Below are 20,639 nucleotides of genomic sequence, written 5' to 3'. Positions count from 1 at the left end.
CCTCTGCGGTATGATAAATCAAGCTATCAGTGGTGTCTCGATTGGAAACAGATGGGCAAGCGCTGCGATACGCCAACTGGCTCTAGAGATTGGACTAAAGAGGAGATGATGGCCTACCTAGATTGGAGCAAAGCAGAAGATGACCGGGTCGAGGCTCAGGTAGCTACGGAGATGGAACGCATCCCTTTTTCTAGTAGAAGAGGTATGTGTGATATTTGGGAGGCGGCAGCGGCAGATGGCGAGGCCCAGCAGGCTATTTATTCAGGTAGATAATCAATTATGCCTCACCGTTCGGGATCATAGGATTTTAGTACTCAGTAGTAGTAGTAGAGTTGATAGGATTTTAAGAACCACCTCAGAACTCGGAATTACAGCTGTGCGGGGTTTGGGCCAAATTGAGTGCGGCAGCCTATAGAGGTCACTGTTGCAAAACCCAAAAAGCACGTTCCAACTGACAAAATGGGTTAGCGCGAATGCATTGACGGCCCCACAGTACATTGAGACATGTACCTTAGAACCGTGATTCCTTTAGTTTGACACGCAAGAGTAGGTTCGGCAACAGCAGCGGGGTCGCAGCGGACCAGCGAAGAGCAGCTTCGTTGTACGATGGATATAAAGACCCCCTGTTATGGCCCCCGCCCCGTAACGACCCTCCACATCGGACAATAATCAAGACTTAGTTATCTTCGTCCTCTCCATCTTCATCCTCCTCCACGCTCTCCTCGTCTAGCTTGTTAAGTTGCTAGGCGTTAAGTTAATAGTGGAACTTAGCTGGCGAGTTTGATTCACCTACAGTCCAGAGCCGAGCAGCCTCAGCAATAGCCTCCAACGCTGCAACCTTTCGCTGCTCGAGAGTCTTTTCATCTGCTTCACCACGTGGAGCCAGAGCCGGAGCTGAAGCGGCACTGCAGGCACGAAGCTGCTGTGCTGCACGCTGCGCGGCGGAGCGCCAGGCATCGCCAGGATCATCGCCAGGATCCTCGCTCATGTCGTCAATCTGCCGGTTCAGCTCCCAAAAGGCACGCACAGTAGCGACTGCACCAGCAGGGACCTAGATAGCAGCTAATTAGCAGCTCACTAACCGAGAGCTGGAGAAGACTACTTACAGGCCTACAGGTATGACCATTCTTTGCGCAGGCCCAGCAAGCGGCACCAGTATCTATCCCATATATGTTGGCCTGGCAAGCTTAAATAGCAAAACAAGCTACTTACTGTCCTGGGAGGCGCACTCATACCCTGGGCTCTTGGTAGCGCGAGTAACGCAGGGGCGGCAGGGGAAGTCACGCGCAGAGCCAATGGGAGGGGCCTTCTTCTTTTGCTTCTTCTTCTTCTGCTCAAACAGAGTGTTAGTAGCGGTCTCTTGGCTGTATAGCAGCTGACTGGATTTACCATAATTCTGCCCGCGAATTTGCGGCCACTAGGCTGAACCTTTCCTTTTTCCTTGCTGTTTTGGTTCTGGGAGGGATCCCCACCCGCTGAGACAGAGGCCGCCGCTCCAGACATCGGGGATCGGCAGCGATGACGCTGCTGATTATCAGCTTATTCGCTACGAGAGCGGTGCTCGCGGGAGGCCGCTCAATGTATTTGGCGATGATAATAGCGCAGGGGGTCCAAGCTAAATAAGTATATTAAAGTTGTACTTTGAAGGCGAGGAGCCAAGCACACTTCTTAGCCACATGGTGGAGAAGGAGAGGGAGGAAAGAGGTTGGAAGGGATTTGATGTTTTTTTAAAAACTTGCAGTCACTTCCAAAGGTGGGGTCCTAATTGTTCCCATTCCCCAATAGTGGCATTGCATTTCGTCTGATTCACTGGTTGCCCAGTCCGCACCGGGCCAGCTATTGAGCCGCTGCGGGGTAGTGCAAATTAGCCAATTCGCCCTGCTTAAATAGGGGCTCCGTCCTAACAGTCCACCTTTTCCAACACCAAGAGATCACCCCTACCTACATACTCACCTCCAACGCCATGGCACGGCCACCCAGTCCCATCGATCAGTACCGTGACTATATCACCTTTCTGTACCTCAATGGCGCCTCGCGAAGCAAGATCAGGCATAAGCTTCGGAAGCGTCACCATATCGCTGTCGACCTCAGCACAATCTCCCGGCGGATAGCCAGCTGGGGACTTCCGCGTCAGCAATCACGTACCATTGAGACGCCTGAGCTTGTAGAAGCTATCCGCGACCTTATCTTCCGCGTTGGCCTTACCGAGAAGCAGACCTTGAGTGTCCTTCAGAGGCAAGGCTGGCCCATCACCAAAAGAGGTTTAAAACGGATCAGACTTCACCCGGACCGCCGCTGGGTTCGTCGCATCAATAGCGATGAAGAACGCCTTGCCTTATTGGAGAAGACAGAGCAGGTTATTGTCGAGATGGCGCAGCGGTCCAATGCCATTGCAGGATACGGCAGAAGGTTTCTCCAGCCATATCTGCGCCAGCAACAGCAGCTCTGGGTACCAAGAGATCCCCTCTTTGAGATGTACAAAATTATGTTCCCAAACGAGGTTGAGATGCGCAAAAGGATGATGCGGAGGAAAAAAGGGCAGTTCCTTGTCCCGGGGCCAAACTACCAGTGGTGTATTGACGGCCACGATAAGCTCAAGGCGTATGGATTCGAGATATACGCCGCAATCGATGCCTACTCACGCAACATTATCTGGTTCTATGTTGGCCACTCTGCTACAACCGCCTTGAGTGTGTTGAAGCAGTATTTGGCTGCATGCGACACCTATGGCTTCCGCCCGTGGTTTCTGCAAGCAGACAGGGGCAGTGAAACGCCATTAGTCGCAGCAGCCCACTGGAACTTTGCTTTGGCTGCAGGCGGATGCGTGGAATGGAATGGACAGGTCTTCCAACGGGGCAAACGATTGAAGGATTCCTACAAGGCGGCACCGAGTACGAAGAATGTCAAAATCGAGGGTTGGTGGGAACGCATGCTTCACGTCTGTTCCCGACAGTGGGTAGACTACTTTGGAGAGCTTGCTAGGGATGGGGATTTTGACGGCAGCATGCTTGAGGACCAGATTGCTATCTACGCTGTCTTCGAAGGTGTACTGCGTCAAGAGCTCTTCGACTTCGTCGAAGCGTGGAATCTACACAAAATACGCCTCCAGAAGAACCGTCCCCACGTTGTCCACGGCCAGCCCTGGATGAATTATCATTACCCTGACCCAGACAAGGCCTGCAATTGGGGGATCCCTATCGACCGCCCGGTTCTAGGCGAAATGCTACGACCCCTGGCTGGCATCGATATCAGCACATGTCTAGAGCCAGAGACGAAGGAGTGGTGCCGCGGTGTCCTCACAGAAATGGGCTACGATGACGTAGTCCTTGGCAATCACCAGGACCCTGATAAGCTGCGTCCATTCAAGCGCTTCTACCTTGCCCTTCGCGACAGGATCATTCAACACATCGAAAGTAGACAGCCACCTGTGCTGGCGTACCGTAGGGCTCCAACTGGGGGAGTTGCTGAATATGTAAGCTACCGCGTCTGTCTGCGCATTAAATTGTCTAACTACATATAGGAAGGATTACTTGCACGAGCAGATCAAGCCCGACAAGACGAATTGGAAGATGGGGAACCAGCAGAACAACCACTTGTTGAGTTTAGTGTTGAAGACGAAGAAGGAAATGACATCGAGGAAATAAGTGATGATGGGGAGGATGGTGACCGGTCTGATGGGGAACCTGAGTAGTCAATCCTTCCTTTTTCTGGGTCGAGAGGCAAAGGTCATGGGAATCTTTGTGCCTCTAAAACGTGTAGACTGGGCGGGGGGGAGTCCTTCAACAGCACCATCCGCGTATTGTTGGGTTTGGGCTCCTTCGATGGAGTCAGGGATGATTGCCGAGTTGAACTTGATCACCGTATCTTTTAGAGGCAGCACTGTCTCTGGGACCTCTACCGCAAGACCATTGAAGTACCTGGTCTCCAAGCTCATGAGTAGGAGACTGATGTGGACCCATTGGTAGCCAGTACGCTGCCTCGTAGGCTTTCTGGTGCTGCTTTTAGTGTTCTGAATGGCTTGACTAGCCGCCGAGGCAATCGCCATGAACTGCGGATGGGGAGGACCGCTTGACGGCTTGAAAGGATGTTGGCGTGCCCGTGTATTCGCAGTCACCCCGTTGGGGACAGACACTGCGTTGGGGAGTAGTTGTGCATACCCAATACCGGCAGATGACACTGGTTTTGGTTTGTTGCGCATAAGCTGACTTGCCGGGCTGACTGGGTGTGGCGGAGAGTCATCCACCTCAACCACCTCATCATACGGGCCAGGAAGGGCTGGAGTCCTAGACCTGGCCCGGCGTTGGGATTGAAAGGGGTTGGCTAAGCCGCAACGGCCACAATAGTTTTCGCCAGCGTATATGGTGGTAAAGAGATCATGATGCTTCTTCCCAGCTTTGACGCAGTAGACGTACTCAGGGGGGATGTCTGGGGGTGCCATTCTGTTTGAAGAGAGACGTTGAGAAAATGGAGGCAAAAAAAAGAACCAAACTGACGTTGGGAACGAGATTTAATGTTTACAAACCATAACAATGTTGCCCTTTGCTACGGTGGATGATGATCACTAGACTGTCCTGAGCATGAGATCGCCGCGCTAGTCCGCTGCTGACCCGGCGCGGGGAACACTGCGCTAAGCCGCTGCTGGCATATCACGCTGTGTGCTCACACATAGATGTTGGCACCTGGAGTGAAAATCGCTTATGCAAGAATTGTGCCTGTTACTCAAATGGAGTTCGCAACGCGAGTCTCTGAATTGAAATTTGAGGCTATAGAAAAGGGGACGCTAGCATATACACGTCCACAGCTTTTGAAGCTGGACAAAGTGATTATCATCCGGCACAGCGCCGTTCGACTTGCAACCACAGCCAATGAAAATCAGGTTGATTACAATACCGTATCGCTCGCTAAGCCAATTGCTTGATATACACGTCCACAGCTTTTGAACACATTGTGTAGATCGAGGTTCTAGAACGTCGCGCGGGCCCGTTGCTACTTCGCAGTATTTGCGATGGGGGTTGCTTGGGCGGGACGGATATGTACCGCGCGGGCCCGCTGCTGGTCCGCAGTACCTGCTCTACTACTCATGCCTAAGTATCTGGACTAATAAGGTGTGGGGTGATTTCTGGCTTAAGAGTGGGGAAGGGACCCAAAAGACAACTGACAGGGGGGTTTTGCAACAGTGTTCCCTATCGGCCTCCGTAGCCTCCCGCCAGGTCACGGCGGGGGGGTGCAGCCAATTAAAATGCATCGGATCAACGATACCTAATCCCCCCTTATTTTAGCCTATGATAGAAGTACCAGCAATCTCTCGAGTTACAAATCGCTACATCACACTGCTCACATCCCCAAATTGACTGGCGCCTTCTTTTGTTGTAGCTCACCGGCGCCAAAGGCTTCCTTGCACTTCTTGACCTTGGCTGCCCTAATTGAAGCCCTTTGCAAGTAAGGCAGTTTGATTTTTTCCCTCTTTGGACGTGCTTATGTTGTGCCACGGGCGTAAATTCGTCTCCGGCTCGAAAAGTCCGCCTTGACTGGCTCTGTGGATGGAAGGTCTTGAAGACCGCGTTGTATAGGCATTCCCTCCACTTCTTCTGGCTTGTATAACGCTCCCAAGCCGGCTCCCCGTGCAGCTGTAAGAGGAAGCTATTCACTAGGACTATATCCAATAAGAAGGTCCAAGCAATAGCCTGCCAAGCGCCCCGGCGGATAGGATGATCATAGCCTAGATATGACCTCCTTTGGTCGCCTCGGTCAACATGATTCATTTCGTCGTTGTAGGAAGCGGCGATAGTAGGGATCGATATGAGCTTGACCGGCTCGCCACTAAAAAAGCGTTGTATTGGCCGTGCCATTGGGGTCTTCGTTGACGGTCTCTTCCTCCAACGATCACACCTCTCATCGCCAGTAAAGACGGTTGAAAGGAGCAATACGAGGGCATTATCCTTCCAAGCGATCTGATTGACCTAGAGAAGAAGAAGATAAGTTATTAGCCGAATTGTCAGGAAGAATGTCGAGTCTTCCTACCTGATTATCGGCCGATGGGATGACATTTATCTCATTAAATTGGAAGCCTGACTTCCCTGCCTTATCGGCCTTTTTGGCGTCTGCAAGACCTTTGTAGATGCCACAATTAGGCCTGGCTGTGCCGGTTGCACCGTGGCCGTGCTGACGAAGGGAGCGGAAGAGGTCTGGCGACGAGAAGAGGTTATCCACGAAGACGTGATATGTCGACTCCGGCAATAGGTTAATAAGGGCAATAACGACGCTTTGGGTCGAGTTCAACGCCATGATCTTATCCCCAGCTTCTGTGATGACGTGGATAACTTCCTTGACCTCGTCAACCTCGTTAGGAGCCCTCCGTTGGCTACCTCGTCCCTTGCCTTTCCTCCTCCCTCGTTGTGATGCCGGCTTCTTCCTCTTAACGCCAACTGGGCCGTATTTTGCGCTAGGTTGGTGCCAAATCCACCTCATGAAGAGGCCTAGCTGGGCAGCTATCTAGACTTTGAGGCCTGTGTCGATAGGCTTATTGGGGACGTATGTAACTTGCTTATTCCTTCCGGAATATCGGATTATTGTTACAACCCCCATCACACGAGAACTCGCCACTGCCCTTGCACGTGACCCCCAGGAAAGCAACCAATCACGAAAGGAGCGACCACCCATTTCGCTCCAACACCCCAGGAGCGACTTTCTGATGTCGCTCCCTCGAAGAAGGAGCGACTTTTCAATGTCGCTCCCGTACAAAGAGATGTAGTATATAAAGTCCCTCATTCGCACATTTCCTGTCAATCTAGTTCTCTAGCTTTCAATACAACTTGATTACTCAAGAATACTTCTTGATATTATCAGACGTGATTCGCCACCCTACGCTCAGTACGTTACGCCCCGTTACAACTGCCAACACAAACCTATTCGGTTACGGTTTACTACGTTGGGAACCTTGACCGTCACAATTATGCCCTCGTCTACGGCAAGATGTGAGCCTGGATCACAAAGCTCTGTTGTTGTGAGTTGAATATGTTGAGACCACCGCTTAACGCACTGGAAGACGATAGGAAAATCGTTATCGTTAGTGAATTTGGTGTGATTAAAGAGCCGGAGATGACGATGAAGGAGTTGAAATCGGTCATAAGTCATGAACTTAATTATCGAGTGTTCAGGCCGCTGATCCTCTAGCTGAGAGGTCTTCCAATGGTCTTCGACTGATATTTCGCTGTGGACTCCTATATAAATAAGGATCCCAAGCCAGATATATATCTCCGCAGCCGTAGTTGGCTTCTAGGCGCGGAGGCGGGTCTTTTCTGTTATTTCGTGTTCTTGGCTATTAATAACGCTGCTCTGGAGTAGGCTATTGACCTAGTTATTAGTGTATTTGACCTAGCTATTGACTAGGGAAATAGGTATAAAGTGTTGGAAAAGGAATAGCGGGTTCTGGGGCAGCTGCTTGATAATAAGCTCTCGTCGCGGCACTTGGAAGGGTTGAAAATCGAAGCCTCGGTCTTCGGCAGGCAGAAAAGCCGGTCTCCGGGTGCTATCACCCTCATGCTCTTGAAGGCTATTATCTTCATTGATAAAGCTGCTGTCATCATACGCGTTGAGAGCCTCCGCCGAGATCTCCATAGGTACCGATTGGGAAGTCATTGATCAATCCGAAAGAATTTCTATGAGGATGTAGGTGGAATCAATCAATGACGCATCATAAGGTTCCCCTATGTACCTCTCAGAAGTTGGGGCGGATGTGGGGCTCGGTACGGCCGGGAGGTTTTCCACAGCTCAAGGGATAGTGATATCAATCGTGCTAAAGTGCTAGGGTGATATTCTAGCACACTTTTTGCGAATATGTGAATATGAATATGAATATCACTTTAGCACGTTATATCACAATACGCAAGTCTGAGTCGTGATAATGTCAAAGTTGGGTAATGTTGGTGATGTTAGGGCGGGGTTGTTGAGACGCGTGTGCAAAATGCGGGTTTATTCTTAAAAACGAGGTATATAGGATTTGGTGGGGATGCCTCCTATTCAGAGGTATCTTTTTTCTTTTGCGAATCAAGGGCCCCTTTTGCTAGTCAGTGAACCCCCCGTGGGAGCGGCAGCTCCCACGGGGGAGCCGAGATACAGGCCCCCACAAGTAGTAGGGCACAAAAATCAACTCTAGTACAATTGTAATAGTCATTGTGCAGTAGGCCACGGTCAGGAAGCCGGCTTTTTCACACACAATTAAGAGATTACATAGGAATTCAACTGATCGATTGAAACTGGTGATAATTATAGATCCTCTTCGTTGTCTTCACCCTTGCACGAACTGGGGACCAAAGTCGGAGCTCCGACAACAGCCGTAGGGTCCTTCTCGAGTGTGCCGTACGAGACCGAACCCACCCCCTTGATTGCCAATGAAGACATAGCGATTATCCTCGCTTGAGTTCATCATGCGAGGAACAAGACCTTCAGCAGAAACACTGCTAGCGAAGCTCAGTCTGAGGGAGCTACAGGTAGGCGTAGAAATCTTGAAATGTGCTATAGAATCGGTCCTGTTCCCTGTAAAACGATTCGAGATGTATAGGTCTTTATCATCAGGCGGGACGAAATTTTCAAAGGAGCTTTCTCAATAACTAGGTGAAGATTTCCGGATATACAAAGACGCTTAAATTTTAGAATGTGTTCTCTGAGTTATGGTAAAGGAATAACGTAATGGTTGAATCGAACATGATCTAGCAGTCTCCTTACGCCATTATACCCCAAGACATCGACTAGCGCTATACCAAGCTTCCCTTTCTCCCAAGAGGACCATTTAGCTCAACTGTTTGAATAAAGTAAGGAGGACTTAAAGGCGGGAAGAGGGTCTGAGCTACATGAAGTCTCATTCTCACCTGTGTTGCGATGCGAAGCCTGATGCCATTGTGAATGGATAACCACACTGCAGTCCAGGATGTAGCACTGCCGAGGCGGAACCTCCTGGCTTTGAAACAGGGTAGTTGCGTCGATTGGAAGATATGAAGTGTCCGTATCAAGTTGAAAGTTCATACCGCCGCTGTGATGAATTAGGTAACCATCAAGTCATTCACTGGCATGGTTCACGGCTTACCTCATGGTAATTTCAGATCCCAACCAGGGAGGTGAAGCCGGTGTGCCTTGAAGCTGCGCAAGACTCTGCCAAACATACCAGGATACTCCCTGGAGATGGTGGGACGGAATCGTAGCCTGAGATGCTGCTGAAGGAAATGTGACTACACTCCTCGTCATCCGCCGAACTCCCAAGGGATGCCTGTTTTATGGTTTCAACTGCTGGTCAATGTGATTTCCCAGCGTCTTGAGTTCGAATAATTCTTTTCGAGCGTCTTAGCAAGCTTTAAGCGAGTGATATAATATCTGTATCGTGGGTTATGTCGTTAGGGGAGCCGTTAATAGTTGAATCGTTGGTGGTGTTGTCGGCGGCATCAGATTTCTTCTTGTTGTCCCTCTTATCCTCTTTCGATTCAGCCACATCCTTTTAGTCATAAGCGTCGGCCTTAGGAGTATCGTATTCATCCTTATTCTCCTTCTTATCCTTCTTATCCTTCTTCTTGCTACTTTGTTTTTCCACGTCATTTTACGGGGCCGACCCATTTTAGTTATGGATCTACAATATATTGGAGGGCTGTAGGATACCTCGTGGGCATATGTGCCCAAATATTCCAAAGCAACCACAAACCCCTGAAAACAGCATAAAGAATGATGCCCCCCCAACGCAGTCCGAGGTCAACTATTGGGTGAAGGTCCAAAGCAGTCTCTTCATAACCTATGTAAGGGGGGTTCGTCGTAAGAAGTTGGAATTGTCCCCCCTGTTTGTGTAGCCAAATCGGTGTTCCCACATGTCGGTATCTTGTAGTAGTGCGGCACACTCTGAAGTACGGACTGATAGTTGAAATCCGGATCGGAAAGGTCTCCGTATATCTGTTTGGTAAGGTTGGAATTGGGTCAGAATCCGCCATGACTCGATAGCAGCATATCTGGCGTCTTCGAAATTCGTCGACGAAGCGTGCATCTCCAACCCTGGGTGAGCCAATTGTGACGCAAGTGACGTCTGCATCTGACCAGCGTGTTTTGCACCATAAGGCACACAATGTCGCCAACGCTCCGCCGAGGCTGTGACCACAGACTTCGATGTGCCTCGGTTGCTGCTGTTCCATCAGCGCGTTAATCCGCCAAGCCAACCTGTCCCGCAGGTTGTTGAAAGCAATCAGGAAGCCTCTGTGCACAAGCACATCTTGAAGGCTTGCAGCACCATCCCATTCAATGCTACTTGTCCCGAAGCTCAAGTCTGTCAGGACGTTACCACAGAGTCCTCGCCATCTTTTTATCTTTGCCCAGTTCTCCACGGTCAAGGGGAAATCGGTTCCTCTGAATGCTAGTACTAGAATGTTGCCATCGCGAATACCCAAGTGCACGTGCGTATTCCACCTGATGACGTTCCACAAGATTGAGCCCTTGTCTTGAAAGTATCGGGCCCCAATAGGTCCACCCTCTAGTTCATATGCGTGGTATCTGAACTGCCTGTCGTTGTGGTATGCCCACTCGGCGTATGCCACAGGACGCTTAATGCGATTCGCAATATCGATCTCCAATTGGGCTGCCATTGCTGTTGTTGTAGTCCTTTGCGTCCTCGTCTTTTAGCTTTCGACAAGAATATCAGAGTTTGTGTGCGAATAGACGTACGCGTTGATCTTGTGCTAAGTTATCGAGATTGTGAGAATGGTCGTCGAAGTTGGGGCTGAGATCGCTAATTACAATCGTCCTTAAGTCCACGCGGAGAGAATATCCGTTGAATTGCACGTCTGATTTTTGGGAAAGGTTTTTATGGAAATTGTACGAGACCCCTGCTGGTATACTTTATCTGCTCAAGCTCAGTAAGTGGATCCGAACCTGGCAAAACGTCAACATGTCAGAACAATCGTCATAGGTACGTATCATGACGTTAGGTAATTTTCACATGGTTCTTATGATGTTGAGTTCGGTAAGTTACTAGATGCAGCTTTACTAAAAGCTTCTTCGAACGGCCAAGGCATCCCTTGACCGAACCGATTCTCGCAATACTATTGAACGATGGTATCAGTTGTGGCGCAAATACGCCTCCGCTCGGCGGGAAGGTTGATGAAGTGCGTAATCGCCGCGTAATGTGGCGCATGAAAGCTAACGCTCTTCGGCGGGTAGATGCTCCAGAACCTTCAGCCGCATGGCGGTGTTGCATGTCCTCGATACTTGCCAAGGACTGATGATGTTCGAGCTGGGAAGCAAGCAAGATTTGGGGATAGAGAGGGCATCCCTGCGATCCCATCAAGGGCCTGGCTGACGGGTAGACTGTGCGTAACCAGTCGCTCGGGGCGCTGAAATTGCAGGAACATAGCGCGAATTTGGTAGAAAAGTCGTTGTCGGTTGAGCAGTTAGGACAGATGTGGTGACTCGAAGAGTCACGCACATGCTGCTGCAGGCTCGAGAGAGAGCCAAATGGGCGTTCACACCTTATGCAATAGGTACGGCGGCTTGAACCGCGCCTGTGTTGCTCAAGCGCCCCCTCAGACACGAAACCTCTATCACAACTTTCGCAGTAACTCATCATGGGGAGTAGAAGCAAAGGTGACCGCTCGCGATGTGCACGGATGAAGGGTGAATGCTGTGGGGTGCAGGGAACAAGTTGGGCGGTACTCTGTTCACTGGGTGAAAAGGATAGTGATCGGGCGCGTAATAAGCGAATGCCGTTGGTTCTGGTAACCAGGTGTTTGCTACAACCAACTTTTCGGTCATTAGCCGTTAAACCACAATACACGCCCTGAAGCCGAGATAGTAAAAGGCCAATAAATGCCTGAAATATAAAATTCTAGATATATTACGAGCTTGGAGTAAGCTCCGGGCCACTAATAGTATGCTAAGGTCCCTCGGCACTTCGGCTTCTTGCGGTAACGCACTTGAAGAGGCCCGCGCGATCGTCGCCCCGGAAATCTTTCATTAAACAGCGGATGGATCTCCAGCCACGTGAGCTGCTGTTGACAAGGCCGGCCGCCCTCTCCGTTCTTCAATTCGATGAGGAAGCCATCTTCTTCTGGTGTGAACTTGGCTTTCATACCTGCGCCTCCTCGTGGACGGTATCGCCTAAGTTGTCATGCTTCGAGCACAAGTCCCAGTCAAACTGTAACTGAAAGGTTGCTACATCGTCCAGAACAACCCGCTTCAATGTGACATTCTCAAGTTACCAATCCTGAAATGTCACAACATCAGGCCCAGTACCTGAATCGTCGGATGTGGTGTATGACAATGACGGGCTGAGGATGCGAGGCGCCGGCGTCCGATCCCTTGCTACTGATCGTGTGGCGTTCGTTGAGTGTTGGCGAGGGGTGTGCCCATAGCGACGGCGCTTGATGCTAGCCGAGGGCTCGTGGGAACGACGGCGTTTGCGTCGACGTTGTCATGAGCATCATCATCATCCTCATCGTCATCCTTATCCCGCTTGCTGTCCTCGGCGCTTTCAGCAGGACGGCATTCTGCATCGTCACGCATGGCCTCAAGAGGGGCGACCACTGCGCCGCTTCGACCTACCAGTTCCATCGAGCGCTGGAGACTTTTGAGACCTTCGCTAACTTGTCTCCGAAGTCGTTGAGTTTCTGTTTCAGCGGCGTCTGGTCCAAGATTTGGGCAGTGATGCCGCCATTCTTAGGATTACGATATATGTGTTGCCGTCTGGTGGTGGTTGATTCCTATAGTGACGTAGGCTCGGGCATAATGAGTGGAAGTAAACGGTGACCAGAGGTAGGATGAGAGAATCTCGGCAAACAAATAATATATATTTTGCAGCTATCAGTTCTAATATTCAGGCAAGCCATTGAGTGAACCACTCAATCGCCTGCTGCTCTGCCTTCTCTGCACACTCCATTTCGTGCTCATTATCTGGGCGTGCCCGAACAGCGAATCCGTGCCTTGCGCCTGGGAAGATCGTAACTTCATGGTTGCCTTCATTTTCGGTCTCGAGCACCTCCTTCATTTGTTGGGCCGACGATAGCTTCATGAATGTATCCTCATCACCAATAGCCACACTTGTCGGAGTTGCTATGCCATTAATGTCGCGAGGGATTTTGATTGGTGCGGGGTGGGCAGTGAAAGCACAATCTACCAACTTCTCGGGGCTTGTAGAATTAATCTGAGAATTATGTCGGCACACTCGAGAGGATGGATCGTCTTGCGCGAGAAGGAGGGTGTGTTTACCCCCATAACAGAAGCCTGCAACACCGATCTTGAGATTATCTGTTGGAAATGGAGGCGCAGATGTTCTCAGGGCTTGAATGAAGGAGAAGACTCGGCATTTGGTGACCGGGAGGCGAGTCGTGATCATCCAAGGGGCGGCTATGGATAACCATTTGAACGCGTTGATGGGTTTGTAGAAAAGAGTGTCAAACCAGGGAGCTGGTTCCATGATATTGTCCAGGAGACCAATTGCTCGAGGATCCATGGACCGGCCTGTCAAGGTATTAGGAATGTGTGTGAAGGGAAGAAAGAGCAATTGAAGGATATACCATTCATGAAATCTGGACAATACACTAGAAATCCACCTCTCTTTGCGTAGCGATCGCATAGGGCTCTATTATTTACGAATTTCCACCCAAAGGCATCAGTGATAACGACGATTATACCTTTCGGTATGGCTCCATTTTCAGGTTCAGCAACATAAGTAGGGTCGCCGCGAATAGTTGTTTCTATGCCCTTTGTCTGCGTGTTGGAGACAGGTCCTCGAGAGCAGTCTGGACAAGACATTTTACGGGATGATTGCCCTAAATAGAGTACAGTTGTGGCAGAGAGCCAAGATATTTCAATCGAGAATGATGGCTCAAGGTACGAATAACAAATGTGCGGCCATCTTGGCATGTGATTCGGTACCCACGATAGGCAAAATGGCCTAAATATTGCGCCGGATGAAGCAAAAGAGCAGTTAGGACGAAAGCAGCTGACCTTCAGTGGCGTCCGGTGTCACTAGCTGCAGTGTGCGCGCGTTGCTCGGTGGCTGCGTCAAATCATGGTTGTGGGCTGTCATGAACTTTCTCGACACCATCGAACCCACAAACAGACCGCGCAGGGCAACCACCACCACGAGTGTCTCACCGGGCAGCAAGCTAACAAGCTGTAAGAGGGATACTGGGATACGAAAACCACCCGACTTGAAACCGTTCTGGCAACGAGACAGGGCACCCTCGAACCAGTCTGACTCGGGGAGTCGATGCGTGAGGTGGCATAAGTGGGGTTGAAGCGACGGCGGCCCGAGGGCTTAGAAGAAGCCTAAGTGCTTGATTCGGACGTAATGGAAGTTGTTAAGACTGACGGGGGCAGGTGGTTGTCGCATCTGTTAAGGAAGTGATCAAATGTGATTGCAATGACTACAGGGTTTAGATTAGAATCTCGCCGTTATATTCAGACTTTACATCAGAATAACTCAGGAATGACTTCAAAAAATAAGGAGTATAATACATCGTTGGAAAGCTTGGAGTTTATGCTTATAATGATATTCCTTACTATCCGATTGGCCTCAAAGAGCCTCCCTGCAGTGCTAGATAGCCACACGTATTGTTTTATACTAGTTCATATAAAACTAAAATAGTCCCTAGACCCGGTTTCATATAAAACTATAACTCCCCTAGTTTTATATATTTCAGTCGGTTTTATATATTTCATATATACCCGATAATGTGACGATCGTGTGTATTCCCAAGGGATAAACCGGTCGTGCTGGGTTTATGTTGGCAGAGGATTATTGGCGCTGTGCTTGAACAAGGGGGTGTCACGTCTGGTAATGTGCTCAAAGGTATTGAGTGTAACCAAGTTGTATTGATAGCTGAGGTAGCTACTACATAAGAAAGTGTAATGAGTGTGTTCTATATACTTGTGATGCCTTGCTGGATCAGTGGCCTTGTGGTTGGGTCAGTACTGATTGCTCACGATCAGTCCTGATCATGATGTCTTGGCACTGATCGTGCTGTGATAGGCGGGGGTTTTGTGGGGCGGTGTGGCATGTGCGTGCCACGTGACCCGCGCCTTACCTTGGCCGTGACAATAGTGGCTCACTCGCTTGTCTGGCTCACTCGCTTATCATATACGTTATATTAACGCCCGGTTTCATAAAACTAAAACTCCCCCTAGTTTCAGTTTCATAGCGTGGCTATCCAGCATTGCTTCCCTGCATTTTCAGCGGGAGAACCTGGCCTTCACATCTGTCAGCCACACTTGCTGAGGTGGCGCTTCTGATATCCTCCTTTCTGAGTTTCCCAGCCTGGAATTGGGCATCTATCACATGTGTTTTGGCCCGGACAGACATGACAGGACTGCATTGTGTCGATGGCCTCTGGGCAGGAACGCTCAGTCCGACAGGCTCCAACTCTAATTCTACGGCCGCGGAGGACCACCAAATTTCAAAATCCGCTAACTAATGAAGACAGGGGGTCTTTACCGTTGAAACAGGTGAACGTAACTTCCGTAGACTTGTTTTGCTGCAAAACTAGAAAGCAAGATACCAATGGAAAGCGACAAGCTAAGTGAGCTCAGACATCTATTTTCACGTCGTCTACTCCCCGGGAAGTGTTTATTTTATCAATTTTCTTTTGTAGTGCTTGATAAGGTGAGGTTGGGCTTTGGGCGGGGAAGTGGGGTTAGGCTAAGAGGCGCGAGCCTTTAATAGCACTAGCAAATTAATGAGATGCAAGCGATGAGACAGGGAATGAAGAGATTAATAGAGGCAGGCAATTGAGACAGGAGTGTGCAAGGAACAGTCACATCGCCGCTGCCGCCACCTGTGCAGGGGATGACGTTATGCAAACTGGTGTAATAGGCGGCTTTCTTAACAATCCAATGCTAGGAGAGTAAGAAAGCGGAGGGAGGTGAGTCCTACCAAGTGGGAGTTACTAGTAGTAAGGGCTTAGTCCCAGCTGGCAATGCGAACGAGAAGTCGAACCGAATCCCCTACGGCGTCCCAATCCCCACCCCTCGGAGAGGGTTTCTGTTTGGGAGGGTCTGAATTTTGTGCAAAGCTTTGTTGCTCTCGGTATTACTAGGGGGCCCTTCAAGTCGGCCGTCCCCGCCATTCCTACGTCATGGACCGGGGGTCCGCTGACCTACAAAAACGCTCTTGATATGGTGTTTTATGAATGGTGTGGCAGGAGGCTTAAGCCATGTTTGCAGGCTTGATGTTACGGTAGCTCCTGCTGCCAGCCAACCATCATGATCAATGTTGGCGCTCGACTAGCATCGTGCACTTTTCTGTATCCTTACACAGCCAAGCCTGGAGTTCGGCAGATCCCGACCACGAGGATTTCCACCCAAGTCGACTAGCAGCGGGAGTAGTATTCCTTTGTAACACAATGAGAACACAAGGGCGAGCGAAAGACGAGGACAAAGAGAAACATGACCTTTTCCGTTGTTTGATTCCTCCTTGTGCACGTCCTACTATGTTCTTCTACCCCCATTTAACTATTTGATGAATTCTTCAGGAAGCTTTTGTGGCTTATGACTGGCCCTCTTTTTCAGACGCATGTAAATCGATGTAACCGACAAGTCCTATATTTTCAGTCGGGCGATACGATGATAGCTTTGTGGCTACTTATGTTTTCTGTTACTGAAACATGTACTGTCAAGGGCAAGGTTCACTACCATCGTGAATAGCTTCACGGTCAGCGTGAACGCTGCACCATAACTAGCATCAGGCAACAGCCTGCTGCCTATGAGATCGGCAGACTGAACACAGGGATAAGAGACTGACTCTCGTCACTCCTTTAGATAGAAAATCAAGCGCTCATTTGATCCTCATGGCCCATCAGTACCTGCGACATGTACCATGAGTGGAACTTCCCACTCCCAGGCCATCACATGTCGGCAACATCCACTTGTGGCGCAGTACACCCACCAATTGAATAACCAGAATCTGCGGCCTGAAATCTGAAAATATGAACAGCGGTTTAAGCTCACGGTTCAAAGGCAGTCCAATTGAACCTGCAGCCTCCAATGCAACCCTTGCAGATGTTTGACGCAACTGGCAAACCATAAAACAAGAAGGCTTTTTGTGGTTGGGAAATATAGAAGAGGAGGCAAGGCCTGTCAGCCCACTTCACGTTTAATGTGCCACCGCCTGCTGCCGTAAGACGCGTCACCGCTCAGAGTGATGCTTCGCTGACCTATGGCAAACCTTACCATTTCTGGTCAAGATACAACATGTGAATGAAAAGAAGAGTCTATGTGCCGCGCCGCAAACCTGCGCTTTGAGTACATTGCCACGGAATGGCTACTATGAGCCTCAACCCCTCCGGGCCAGCGACAGTATGGGCAGATCCAACATTCGAGATGCCATCGGACGACGGAATACCGAGTAGAGACGTAGGCGGCGTTCTCCACGTTCTTACTACCGACGGGGCAACTGGTCCTGCCTTTCGCTATCATCCGACATTCAGCATAGGACTCTTTCTCTCCTCGAGCTTAGCATCACATGATCGTTCTAATAGTATCACATGCCTTCTCAAGTTTAAGGTTTAGTTCCTCATGTTCTTCCATCTTCCTGGCTTGCTCCCCACTTGAGATGCATATAGTTGCATATTGCCTTCGACTGGGGGTAGTTCCGGATTCACACGATCGGGCAGTTTCGTATTCGTTGATTTAGTGCTTGGTGTGACAGTCGTTTGATTCGAGACGGCCCTATCAACTCCGAACAATGACAAGGTTAGGGAAAGTTCCACTTCAACGACGGCTTAGTGGTGTTAGTTTAAGGTCGTATGGCGTGTTATGAGGCGACTCGTATTCCTATAAGTAGCTTTGAAGGAGCGTAAGGAGTAGCAGTAACTTGGGCTCTCTTTTTCACTTATTTCGCGCTTCCATAAGGTTTGGGCGCATGCCACGCACGTTCACCACTGAGGTTGAAGTGTACTCATTATATCTTGCCCTTCCATAATGTCCGACACATCGGTGTTAGCAACGGCGCAAGCCGAGCCCAGACCACTCGTCCTCCTCGGCGATGGCAGCTGGTGTGGCCGCGAGGCGGACACACGGTCGAACATCTACCTACTGGCCAGGATGATCGGAATCGATATAGAAAGCACCACAGACACAGACGTGCACGTGATGGACGGCAAGGCGTGGTATATCCACGGTGTTGGTCTTGGAAGTACGTTCCTTGAGTATGTCGCCAACAATCATTCAAAGATTGGCCATACATCAACCTACATCAATCGCTAAAAATGATGTAGTTATGTTTTCAACGGAATAACAGCGCAAGACATTGCCATGCAATGCATAGCAGCTTACAAATTCATTGTTGATCATTACAGCTATCCCGATCACCAGATCTGGATGTTTGGCCTTTCCAGGGGCGCATTCATGGTACGGTCGGTTGCCGGTATGATCAACAATTGCGGAATCGTCAAGCGTATAATGAACTCCGACGGCACCGTCAACGACGTCGAGACCGATCTGCTGTGCCACCTAGTCTACAGAATTTACCGCTCCGACGATCCCATCAACCGCCCGCGTTCACCCCAGTCCGTACAGTTCCGTCGAAGGGCCAGCTGGCCACTGATAGGCGACGAAGAACCCGGAGCCCCGAAGCTGCTACCGCCCGTGAAATTCTTGGGCCTTCTCGACACTGTAGGCAGCCTAGGGATTCCGGACTTCGTTGGTGGCGTGGGGCTGGACTGGCCTCAATTCCATGACCAAAAGGTCTCAAGTGTAGTCGAGCTCGTGTACCACGCAGTGTCGTTGCACGATGATCTGTACGTTTTCCCTCCCTGTCTCGCCGAACGGAACCCACACCCCGGGAGGCCAAAAGACTTCGGCATCGCCCAGTGTTGGTTCCCCGGCGTACACTATGACCTGGGGCGGCAGCGCTTCCGGTTCTTACGCATGTTCGGTGGTGGGCGGTTAGAACGCCTCTTGGCGAGGTGGAACTGGGCGAGCAAGGTGATTCAGCCAAACGAGGTAGTTTCGGACCTCGTGTTGAAGTGGATCCTTGAGGCTGTGAAGGCAAACGACCCAGGCGGGCAGGTTATCTCGACTCCAAAAGTTGACAAGGAGATCAAGGCCGCGAATCAGAGAATGGTCTCCCAAAACCGGCAGCTTGGCGATGGAGATGTATACCAGAATATCGTCGCATATGCCCCGTTTGGCACCGCGATTGTGGGGTTGTTAACGACATTGTATGGGACAAGATGGCAGACGAATCAGATCTACCAGCTTTTCTTTGCGCTGCGGGATCGTCTTGTGGCTGACCTAGATTCGCGGGTCTATAACTACACGGCGGTCGATGGATCCATCCCGAACTCCCAAGGGCAGACCATTCACGAGTTGGCAGGAATAAACAGGTCAAGATATCCGTCGCAAACCTACGAAGCTTGGAGATTATCCCGCTAAGATACTCTTGAAGCATTTCGAAACTTTCCATAGCCGTACAGCTAGGTGTTTCCTCATTCCTTTTTCAGGTTGATTGGCAGTATCTATCCCTTGAGTTGTGTTGAGCCTCCCGGCCGTACCGAGCCCCACATCCCCCGATTTGTCAGGAGGTACATGAGGGGGGTCTCATACGTTCGCAGCCCCGTACACGCACAGCTGGTTTGATTAGTCAGCAATAGCTCCTAAAAATCTCCCCCAAGTGCCCTAAGGGTCCTATAACAGTAACTGTTTTATGAGCTATCTTGACTATGTAAAATACAGCTTTTTGCACCCCTTCTATGGCCTTCTATATGACATTTGCTACAGGTAGGCAATTTCTTCTCTAGCGGCTCGGGCTCTCGGGGCTGCTGGGGCCCATGGTTGTGGTAGGAAAATCCGGCTCTAGTGCGATGTTTGAGATGCCATAAGCTGTAAGAGTCTTCTTTGGGATAGGATTGAAAATTGGCAGCCTTGATGCCAGCGATTGCAAGCGTATAAGATAGTAGGCCGCTCAGAGCCATGCCAAAATGAACGTGAGCGTCGAATAATAAATTTTTAGCTACCAATTGCTGCGTAAATTGCAAGATCTAATACAAGGTCTTCTTGTGAATTATAAAGCTGTTGAGGTGGGAGGTCCGTCATGGGTGCTAGCTCAGAGCCCTTAGGGCACTTGGGGGAGATTTTTAGGAGCTATTGCTGACTAATCAAACCAGCTGTGCGTGAACGTATGAGACCCGGGGCTGCGAACGTATGAGACCCCGGGCCAAATTGAGGGCTGACATAATCTGCACGCCTACGCGTTCGCGAGTGGAGGCGCGCCTAGGCGTGTCCCTATCTCATGAGTGCCCACAAGCCTGCATCGAGGTATTTGCAGGGGGGTGGGGCCAATTAAAATGCGCCAAAGAAGAGATACATTAGCTTCCACCTATTTCTCTATGGTGATAAATGTACCAACACTTCTGATTGTTACAAAGTGCGACTTTGCACACACTACACCAAAATCTCGTCTGTGATCTCGTGATGTCGTTGTTGACCGTCCCGAGAGGCTTCCTTTTGCCCTTTGACCTTATTTCGCCTTGCCGATATCCTTGACAAGCGAGGCAATCTGAATTTGTCTTCCGGCGGATAAGATTATGTTCTTTTTGCTGTATTTCAGGGTCAGATTCGTCGCCAGCTCGATACCTCTGCCTTGACTGGCTTTCTCTATGATATTCATTAAATAA

At 50.0% G+C, this 20,639-nt stretch overlaps 7 protein-coding genes across 7 annotated transcripts; 2 read left to right on the top strand and 5 right to left on the bottom strand.

The window, feature by feature from the left end:
• Positions 1-676: 676 nt before the first annotated feature.
• Positions 677-1,503, bottom strand: MRS44_013278 (uncharacterized protein; the record flags this gene model as incomplete). The annotated part of the gene is made up of 5 exons (XM_065616763.1): positions 677-742; positions 794-1,051; positions 1,107-1,159; positions 1,213-1,330; positions 1,390-1,503. The coding sequence occupies 5 exons, from the start codon at positions 1,501-1,503 to the stop codon at positions 677-679; spliced, it is 609 nt and encodes a 202-aa protein (XP_065472835.1).
• A 460-nt stretch (positions 1,504-1,963) lies between these two features.
• MRS44_013277 (uncharacterized protein) lies at positions 1,964-3,644 on the top strand (the record flags this gene model as incomplete). The annotated part of the gene is made up of 2 exons (XM_065616762.1): positions 1,964-3,472; positions 3,525-3,644. 2 exons carry the CDS (start codon positions 1,964-1,966, stop codon positions 3,642-3,644), a joined length of 1,629 nt encoding a protein of 542 aa, XP_065472834.1.
• Positions 3,645-3,691: 47 nt separating this feature from the next.
• MRS44_013276 (uncharacterized protein) lies at positions 3,692-4,438 on the bottom strand (the record flags this gene model as incomplete). Its single annotated transcript, XM_065616761.1, has 1 exon — positions 3,692-4,438. One exon carries the CDS (start codon positions 4,436-4,438, stop codon positions 3,692-3,694), a length of 747 nt encoding a protein of 248 aa, XP_065472833.1.
• Positions 4,439-5,334: 896 nt separating this feature from the next.
• Positions 5,335-6,468, bottom strand: MRS44_013275 (uncharacterized protein; the record flags this gene model as incomplete). The annotated part of the gene is made up of 4 exons (XM_065616760.1): positions 5,335-5,431; positions 5,731-5,820; positions 5,890-5,960; positions 6,022-6,468. 4 exons carry the CDS (start codon positions 6,466-6,468, stop codon positions 5,335-5,337), a joined length of 705 nt encoding a protein of 234 aa, XP_065472832.1.
• Positions 6,469-9,775: 3,307 nt separating this feature from the next.
• On the bottom strand, positions 9,776-10,613 carry MRS44_013274 (uncharacterized protein; the record flags this gene model as incomplete). The annotated part of the gene is made up of 2 exons (XM_065616759.1): positions 9,776-10,154; positions 10,192-10,613. 2 exons carry the CDS (start codon positions 10,611-10,613, stop codon positions 9,776-9,778), a joined length of 801 nt encoding a protein of 266 aa, XP_065472831.1.
• A 1,714-nt stretch (positions 10,614-12,327) lies between these two features.
• Positions 12,328-13,776, bottom strand: MRS44_013273 (uncharacterized protein; the record flags this gene model as incomplete). The annotated part of the gene is made up of 3 exons (XM_065616758.1): positions 12,328-12,589; positions 12,861-13,482; positions 13,539-13,776. 3 exons carry the CDS (start codon positions 13,774-13,776, stop codon positions 12,328-12,330), a joined length of 1,122 nt encoding a protein of 373 aa, XP_065472830.1.
• Positions 13,777-17,943: 4,167 nt separating this feature from the next.
• MRS44_013272 (uncharacterized protein) lies at positions 17,944-19,398 on the top strand (the record flags this gene model as incomplete). Its single annotated transcript, XM_065616757.1, has 2 exons — positions 17,944-18,170; positions 18,240-19,398. 2 exons carry the CDS (start codon positions 17,944-17,946, stop codon positions 19,396-19,398), a joined length of 1,386 nt encoding a protein of 461 aa, XP_065472829.1.
• Positions 19,399-20,639: the final 1,241 nt, after the last annotated feature.

This window comes from Fusarium solani, assembly GCF_023522795.1.
Source record: "Fusarium solani strain SB1 chromosome Unknown bctg00000009, whole genome shotgun sequence".
NCBI classification, from domain to species: Eukaryota; Fungi; Ascomycota; class Sordariomycetes; order Hypocreales; family Nectriaceae; genus Fusarium; species Fusarium solani.
Note: the sequence above shows the minus strand (reverse complement) of the source record. Positions and strands in the feature narration are given on the sequence as shown.